This window comes from Triticum urartu, chromosome 6A, assembly GCF_056163025.1.
Source record: "Triticum urartu cultivar PI428250 chromosome 6A, HENAU_Tu73, whole genome shotgun sequence".
Lineage (NCBI taxonomy): Eukaryota > Viridiplantae > Streptophyta > Magnoliopsida > Poales > Poaceae > Triticum > Triticum urartu.
Window position 1 is genome coordinate 444,139,306 of NC_141878.1, and position 9,299 is coordinate 444,148,604.

At 56.3% G+C, this 9,299-nt stretch overlaps 1 protein-coding gene and 1 pseudogene across 1 annotated transcript; one reads left to right on the forward strand and one right to left on the reverse strand.

Moving 5' to 3' along the window:
• Positions 1-742: 742 nt before the first annotated feature.
• On the reverse strand, positions 743-2,757 carry LOC147965614 (uncharacterized; annotated as a pseudogene).
• Positions 2,758-7,777: 5,020 nt separating this feature from the next.
• LOC125512243 (uncharacterized) lies at positions 7,778-9,299 on the forward strand. Its single transcript, XM_048677336.2, has one exon. The coding sequence runs from the start codon at positions 7,925-7,927 to the stop codon at positions 8,885-8,887; it is 963 nt and encodes a 320-aa protein (XP_048533293.1). The 5' UTR covers positions 7,778-7,924; the 3' UTR covers positions 8,888-9,299.

Here is a 9,299-nt window from a genome sequence, read left to right on the forward strand (position 1 = left end):
AAACAAGGCAGCAATCACCCTCACATGCTGCTCCCAAAGTGGCGAGTCAAAGAGGTCCTTAAGCTCTTGAACTGCATCATCATCCGCGATCATGTCCTCAGGCACGAGGCCCAATGTGCGCAGAAGCACATTCTCTGCCGGCGTGGCCTTGGCAACACTGGACGAAGCCGAGCGCTTGGCAACTCTGGTGTTTCTTCTTGGGGTGCACGAAATGGTCTCGACGTGGGAGGAAGAGGCCTGAACTTCTTTGAGGAGAGGGGGGGCAAGCTTCTTCAAGAGGTTGGAGCAGAAGGATTTGAGCTTGGCATATGCCACGGCCTCCTGCTGAGTCATGCCCTCCGAGATCATGGCAGCCTGAAGTCCATCATCGTCTGGCCGAGCAGTAGCCGAAGCAGTGGCCGGCGCGGCAGCTTCCAGTTCTCCGCCAGCAAGGACGAAAGGCTCCAAGTCCATGCATGCAGCTACATGCAGCGGTGCATGAAACACATCAGCAACAGTGGACGTGGACGGGTTAGGCCCCACCTTGTTCTGTCCAGGCTCTAGGAACACAGCTTCACTAGTATTGGCTGATGGTGGGTCACGTCCTTGGGAAGGCCCCATCGCATTTGTCTCCTTCTCCGCCATATTTCCACTGGCAGTCCCCACCTCCAAAGTACTCTGGTCAGGCACGATCCCCGAGCCAGCATTGGGGCCTGCGGGGCCGACCGCAACCGCCTACAGGATTCGAGCCTCATCCGCAGGTTCAGGCCCCACCAGCCTGGGAGTGGTTGGGCAGGCCTGCGCCACGGGGCGGAGGTGGCACAATGGTCGTCTCAATCATTGATGCCTCCGGAACCGCCCTGGGCGAGGCCGCATCCGCCGCTGTGGCAAGTTGGGACTGGGCAGGTCTGGAAGGATCCGCAGTCTGTCCAATCCTTCTCGCTGACTGGTCAGCAGACCCCACGGCAAGTTGGGACTGGGCAGGTCTGGAAGGATCCGCAGTCTGTCCAATTCTCCTCGCTGACTGGTCAGCAGACCCCACGACAGCACCTGTAGCAGGCCGCGGGCCCGAATCCGCATGGCGCACATCGATCCCCGAGCTGGCAGCGCGGGCAGGTGGCTGCTGCCCAATCCCCGCAAAGGCCGGGAGGGCGGGATTTGAATTTGGCCGCCCCTCATTTCCATCCATTGCACCCGGCCGCCCCGTCAGACGGTCAAAAGCTGAAACTCTGACGGATAACCTGTTTTGCACCAGAGAAGGTGGCCCTACTGCTGATATCATCTGCTTCTCTCTCATAGGCGGGATGCGCCATTCTGCTCCGACGATCCCAGGCGTCGTCCGCACCGACGAGGTTCCCGGCGACCGTCCATGACCGCCGCCATACGCCGAGCCAGGCCCCAGATAGCGGGCATCTCGAACGCCAAACTGCCAGGCTCTCCTAATTGGGACTCCACCGCCGCCACCGCCGCCACCGCCGCCTCCAAAATCCCGGTCCGGCTCCGGCAGCCCACTTTGACCACTGTCCGATGAGGACCCCAGGAAGAATGGCTCATCTCGATCTCCAAATTCTGCGACTGAATCAATGTGGATCAGGATCTTGTACTGCAACAGCGAGGGCTCCATGAGTGGCGCAAGCAGACCAGGCTCCGGGATCGCAAGCCATCGCAGGGAGGGGATGGACTCGGGGTCCGCCGTCCAAGCAGAGAGCTTGAATGCTGACAAGTCGCTCCGCGAGGAGGTCTCCGGCTCCACCGAATCCACGATGCAAGCGGAGCCAAGCAGGTCCTCCGCGACCTCTCGCTCCCACGCATGCGGCGGCAATCCCTCGAGGACCAAGGACACCTTTGAGCAGAATCTGGCATGAACCGCCTATGCCTGACGAGTCCATTGCCGGAAGAAGAGACGAACGCCGTTGTGCTCCACGAAAGGCCTGGTCGCCACTCTGTTCCGGTCCGGTGGCCGTGTGAAAACGACCAGGAAATCCTCCAGGCGAAAACAGTGCACCGAAAGCCACTCCGGCTCGATGCCCATCACCGCACCCAGCGCCTCAAGGACGAAACTCGGGGAAAGGTCATGGCGCGCACCGCCGACATATGCCGCCAAGGCCTGCTGGAGACGTCCCTCGAGCACGGCCATGGACGGGGAGTGGCGAACAATGCAGAGGTCCTGCGGCCAAAGCTCCTCGACCGCGTGACTAACGAGACGGGGGGGACAAGCTGTGGCCAGATGGCGTTGGGGGCCGGGGCCGCAGGCGGCGGCGGCGGCGTGGGGAGGATCCTGGCGCGCCGATCGGAGCCGCCCCCACGAGCAACCGGAGCGGAATCCCACCGCGCAACCTTTGCCGCTGTGATGCGCCGGAGATCCTCTTCGGGGGAGCGGCTGCGGGGCCTCTTGCACTCCTTGGACACATGGCCCGGGAGACCACATCAGAAGCAAACCACGTCGTTGGTGCAGTCCACCTTGAAGTGCCCGTCCTGGAAGCAGCGGAAACAGAGGCCCACCATCTCCGGTGAGACCTCGCAGCGCTCCCTGGGCGGGGACGGGACCTGTGGCGCCCGGGCGGTGGCATCTTGGCGGCGACGCCACAGCTCCCTCCTGGACGGCCGGGGCTGCTCCCAGCCAGGCGGGGCGACCAGGACAGCAGGCGCCGACGACTCGACCACCGGGCCACGCTCCTCGGAGGCCTCGGAGCCAGAGGAGATGCCAAGGCCGGAGACCACCGGCCTCTCGCCAGGGGGGCGGATCGTGGAGGTGACCGAGCGGGGACTGTTGGCCATGCCTACGGCAGGGGACGGACGACCAAGGGACGGAGGGGGGCGCAAGAGGTGGCCGCCGGGACCGGGGCAGCCAGCGGCGAGAGGTGGACGCCGCTGCCGGTGTGGCGGGCGGCGGGGGATGGACGCCGCTGCCGAAGTGGCAAGCGGCGGAGGGCTCGGGAGCAGGGGCTCAGGAGCGCAGGGGCTCAGCCTAGTCCACCCGTTTGACCTGGTCTGCGCTGCCTACTAGTAGTACCGTCCACAGTCCGGGTTCTGAACCCGGGCCTACAGGCTAGAAGGTGGCAACGGAAATCTGTTTTTTTTGCTTTTTTTTGCGGGAGAACGGAAATCAGGTTTAACCTCGTGATTCGCGTTGGCAGTTACTGCCAGCGCGAATCACGAGGTTAAACCTGATTTCCGGGGTGGACGCCACTGCCGGAGTGGCAAGCGGCGGAGGGCTTGGGAGCAGGGGCTCAGGAGCGCAGGGGCTCAGCCTAGTCCACCCGTTTGACCTGGTCTGCACTGCCTACTAGTAGTACCGTCCACAGTCCGGGTTCTGAACCCGGGCCTACAGGCTAGAAGGTGGCAACGGAAATCTGTTTTTTTTTGCTTTTTTTTGCGGGAGAACGGAAATCAGGTTTAACCTCGTGATTTGCGCTGGCAGTTAAACTGAAGAAGAAGAGCTTCGCGCTGCCACCTCGTCGTCCCATTCAGGCTTCCCGCCTTTCTTCAGAAAATCTCCACACAAATCACTCCAGGCAATTACCTCTGGATAGTCGAGCATCTCCAATAGATAATGTAGATTATAGATGTAAAACTAACTTTACATCTCCGAGGTCCAAAACCCCCTCTACAACAGATGATGTAGATGCAAAAAAATTACATAACCATTTTTCGAAGAAGTAAAATACAACAACTTGAGTTACAAATTTGCATCTCTCTCTACAGAAGATGTAAAAACGATGATCGCACGCCAATTGCCCAACTGCCTTCATACGGCTTGCGCCTGCCCGACCCCTGGCCGCCCAACTCCGCCGCCGGCCGATTTCACCCAAAATCGTCGCCGCCGCCCGCCCGCCCATCTCCGACGCGGCCGTGACTCCGTTTGCCTGTCCCCCGCCGCCTACCTCGCCTGAGTAGCGACGGTTGTCCCCCGCAGCCACCGCTTCGAATTGAAGCTTCACAAGAGGTCTGGCTGCCATAATGGCTTCCATAGTGCGGTCATGGACGGGCTAAGCTTGTTCCTAGCCTTGACCCACCGTCAGAGGTAGCGCAGGTGAGCCACGCCGCCCACCCAACGGTCGTCTGCCTCCGTCGTTCTTCCCGCCGCTCCTCCAATGCTCCTCCTCCGCCCCTACGCCGCTCCTCTGTCGTCCTGATTAACCACCCCCGACACACATCGGATGCCCCTTCTCCACTCCCCCCCCCCCCCTTCTTCCGGCTGCCCAACGCGACCGCCCCGAATCGTGCCGCGCCGCCGCCGCCCCATTTTGTCTGCCCCCACTAGTTTTTGCATTTCCATTTTGCATCATCTATTGAAGTTGCTCTTTCACATCTTCAATATACATCATCTGTTGGAGTTGTCTTTTAGGCATTTTACATCTCCTGTTTCACATTTCCTAATTTGCATCTTCTATTAGTGATGCTCTAAGATGGCAAGGTCCACATGTTTCGGAAAAAGGAAAATCCACATACCCAATGATTGCCCATGAACAACACAACTCTCTCAAAGGTCCTGACAAGGCCCCTACCGCCAGATAGAAACTGTTGGCACAGTGCGCATGCATGTGTGTACAGGCTCAAGTTCCAGCCCAGCCCCAGCCCCAGCCACAACCGACCTGCGGATCCGGTCCTCCGGTGGGAAAAGAGAAGAACACGGACGGGCACGTGTCGACCAGTTTGTGTGGGTAGGTAACTCGATATCCGATCGGCCGTGTCACCGTCTGACGACACGTACGTACGGGCGCGAGCGGGACCAAACAGTCCGGCACCGCCTCATTTAATCCTCCAGCTGCACCTGCACTCGTCGCCGTAAATCTGTGCTGTGTTGATCTCGCGTCGATGGAGAAAGGTGATGCCACCATGATCCAGCGGCTACTGCGTGTGGTGCATGTGTACGAGTTATGATTGGCACCACGACGAGTTTTCTGAGCCGGATGCAACCCCGGATTGGTGAAGAGCAGCTAGACCAAGTCCTCTGTGCGCCTCATTAGTTAATCGAGCCATTCATTTTGGCGGCATATATCTATGTGGACGTTTATCCTTGATTGATTTTCCATCAACACGCACACAACAGCGAGTTAAAAGCGCGGTAACAGCTACTGTTCCTATGCATGATGCCTAAGTAACACGTACGGGGACTGTACTATGGCCGACCTCTCCCACAGGCCACAGCCAAGTTGCGAGACCGATTAAGATCCTGGCTCCAGGCCGGCACGGGTATCCATCCACTAGCTAGCTCTAGACTACGTAGATTATAACCGGAGTAGCGGACCGAGTCCACTGCTGCTTATCTGCACATGGCTGATGGCTCATACGTAGTTGCTTCGGGTCCCGCTCACCACCTTTCCTTTCCTAAACCGACCGATACGTACCACCCCATGCCGCATCGCGTATGCAAAACAAAACTAGTGGAGTAGTTCCCAATTGCATATGCAATAATTTGCAAGGACGGATGGACAAAAGGTTTTGTTTCTGAAAATACCGGCTCCGGTAAGGGAGGGGTAATGACGGCGGCGTGTCTTTGACTCGCTTCAGTGTTTGTACTCGTCGTTATGTGGTCTACATATCTGGATGTATTTTATTTTATTTTTGGTGTTCGTTGTACTGTCATGATTAAAAATGAATAGATCAAAAAAATTCACGCAAAAAAAGAAAGAAAAAAAGAGTAGCTGACGAAACTAACTCAATTCAAAATTACGACATTTATTTACTACCTTCGATTTATATAATAAGTGTCATAGTTTTAAACCAACCACAGTTCAAAACTGCGACACATATTTTGGATAGGAGTGAGTAGCAATTAGAGGGTGGTGTATGGCGCATGGTATTTCCATGCCCTCCCAATCAATATATTGGATGTTTGTTAGTACACTGGAGTATAGAAGCTTGATCTCCTCGCATCGTGGTGCAATAAGGTTCCATTTGAACTTTTTCTTTGGCGCAGTAAACATAAGTAAACAACTAAGGTTTCTCCGAGTCTACCAGTTAACATAAGTAAACAACTAAGATAGTTGTGCTTCCGCATATCGTTTTCTTAGTTGGAATTTGTTGCATGGTCACATCCGCACTAACAAATGCTAGTGGTACCTGAAATCAAGTTTTACAAAATTTATTTCTGCAATCTTCCTTAGTTAGTTCATGGGCGATACTACCTTGAACTCGTTGAAGGATTGGAGGAGCCCCTCCCCACCTCCTTGACAAGTGGACCATGTGATGATAGATCCTTTGCCTCGCCATTGATCTTGAAGACCACATTCTGAGAGTTGGACCTCGGGATCATCTTCTGGAGACCAGCCTCCTTAGCAAGCTGAGTTAGAAGCCGGCACACCATGAGTTTGGCTAACTCGGGATTGTTGTCCCTGAGGACCGCTCCTCCGCCTCCAAAATCATGGCCTTCTACATACTCACATCTTCGGTGGCGTGTAGAACCACTATTTCAACAGATGTTGTAGTACTCCTCTTCACTTGTGACCGTACCGACTAAAGAACAGAAAATACCCCCCCCCCCCTTCGAAAAAAAGAGAAGAACTAGTAAATCAACCCCAAAACAACAAGTTGGTATTTTCTTTTGTTCGTCCATACTTTCATTTTTCTATTGTTTGTCATTTTCTTCCTTTTGTGGACATAGTGTCTTTAGAGAGTTAATTTCCATGGTACTTTACACATAACTTTCTTACCAACATACTTCAGTTTTCTTGGACTTTTCCTATTTTTCTTTTCAATGTTGTTGATTATGTTCCTCTTCTTTCGTTGTTTTTCTAGCGTGTTACTGAGCATGTAAACTCCCCCAAATCACGAAGTCTTCATTTTCATATATACAACAAAAGGATGATGTAGGTTGAGTTGCACTCAAGACAACTTACCGTAGAGCTTGCCCGGGGTCATGACGCCTACGACGTCGAATGCAAAACCACTTAATATAAATAAAATCATTCACCGGAAACATAAAAAATCTAATCCAATTTCAAAGATCTCAACATGAGAAACATATCAGAAAAAGGAACCACGTGTCCATCGGGTTACTAGAAAAAAAAAGAAAATGTTGCAGTCGATTCAAAATGTTAAAGATGAGAATCCAACCCCCTCCCACCTAGCATTATTCATCTTCTTCCATGGCCATCTTCTACCCCATCGACCCCCTTCTTCCTCCACCTCTACCCTGGCTCACCAACGTCAACCTCTTGTTCGAGACTCGTCGCCAGCCACGCCTTGCCACCACTCGCCACGGTTTTCCCGTCCCAGGCTAATGCCCCGCACCCGCACTTGTCAAACCCTCAGACTCGCCTTCGTCTACGATGTCGTGGGCAGCCATGTTGGCCCCTGCTATATCTCTCGCCTGAGTCCTGCCGACTTCTCCATGCCTTGCCGGTGCTCGCTGCGGTGCCCTTGATCCTGGGCCCGGGGTTTCGCCTCTCTCACGCGGAATCGACCGGCGTAATTTCTAGTTCAATTGTCCGAGAATTAGCAAAACCCTAGAAAAGTAGTTTGTAATTTGAATGGTGAGAAGGGTGGCGGGGAGGCCTCCTAATGAACCCATGGGGTAGCTACCCTCTCGTTCTAGGCATTTGAAAGTTAGAATGTGTACACAATTGCACCTTCTGTCCTAAAACCATCACGTTCCGTTGCAAAGCATGATTTATTGGTTCGGCAACACGACACCCCGCGCGTCAAAATCGCCGAGTAGTTTCACACTTCCCGCCCCTCCCCTTTGGCACTTGTGTTTCACCACAGCTCACTGAAACACGGAGAAAAGAGGGAGAAATTTGTCTCTCCTCTCCTCGCACCCCTCCTCACCGGCCGGCCACCTATAAGTAGCGGAATCCACCTTAGCTTTCTCCACGCAGCTGGACTTGCATTCGCACACGCACACGGCACACCTCCAAACCCAACACGAGCTCAGCTCCCAGTCTCCCTCTCCCTCTCTCGGCCGCCGACCTCCGCTCTGCTCTGCTCTGATCGATCGGCCATGGACTTCGGCGCCGACATGGACGACCTCTCGCTCCAGTACATCCACGAGCAGCTGCGGCTCCAGCTGCTCGGCGCCGACCCCTGCGGCCTCCTGCCCCTCCCCGCGGCGGACGACTTCGCCGCGCACCCGGACTTCATGCCCGCGGACTTCCTGCCGCAGCCGCTCCCCGCCTTCGTCGACCTCACGGCGACCGACTACGCGGACGCGGCGGCGTACCGCGCCGCCGCGGAGCCGGTCATGATACGGTTCGGCGGCGAGGCGTCCCCCGTGTCGTCGGACCCTGCCCGGAGGCCGTCGCTGACCATCTCGCTGCCGCCGGCCTCGCACGGCTGGGCGGCGCCGGCGCCGGTGCCCGCGGCGGAGGCCGCCGCGGCCGCGGACGCCAACGACTTCCGCAAGTACCGCGGCGTGCGCCAGCGGCCGTGGGGCAAGTTCGCGGCGGAGATCCGGGACCCCAACAAGCGCGGCTCGCGCGTGTGGCTCGGCACCTACGACACCTCCATCGAGGCCGCGCGCGCGTACGACCGCGCCGCCTTCCGCATGCGCGGCGCCAAGGCCATCCTCAACTTCCCCAACGAGGTCGGCTCCCGCGGCGCCACGGACTTCGTCGCCCCGCCGCCGCCGCCGTCGCAAACCGCGCGCGCGGCGCCCACGTCGCAGAACAAGCGGAAGCGGCAAGAGGCGGCCGAGCCATGCGTCGAGGTGGTCCGGGATACCACGAAACACTGCAAGGCCGATGCGTCCGCGTCGCCGGCGTCGTCGCTCACCTCAACGCCGACCTCGACGGTGACGTCCTGCACCACCACCCCGTCCTCGTCGGATGCCGGCGGCAACTACGAGATGTTCCCGCTGGCATCACCGACTAGCTGGACGTGGGATCAGCTGCTGGCCGAAGGGATGTTCGGCAGCCTGTCGCCGCGCCAGCAGCTGGGTAGCTTCCCGGAGGTGACCGTGAACTGAGACTGGCGGAACTACCGGGCCGCCGGTACGGTCGACGCCAGGAACTGTAGAGCCTGTGAAAAGAGTAAGCTAAGCATGGTGATTACTTAGGTGTAAATTAAGCTGCCAATAATTAGTGGCTCCTAGTTCTCGACGGCCTACGCTTTGGACTCATCTTGGGAGCTTGGCCTGGAGCTGTGCACTGTGTACAGGATTACAGGAGTGAGGAGGATAGAATATTACTAGCGCATGCATGTCACGGGTGATGAACGTAAGCATCGACGACATAGGTAGATGTTGATATATACTTACACTGCATAGATATGTATGTAATGTAAATTACGTGAAGATCAAAGTGTGGGTGCTTGTTTATGTATGTATATTTGGAAGGAGATTGGATTTAGATCCATCGATCCGTCGGTCGATGTCTATA

What these genes read in the sequence shown, in the direction of transcription:
- LOC125512243 (XM_048677336.2), top strand. Translation starts at nt 7,925, where the DNA reads ATGGACTTCGGCGCCGACATGGACGACCTCTCGCTCCAGTACATCCAC.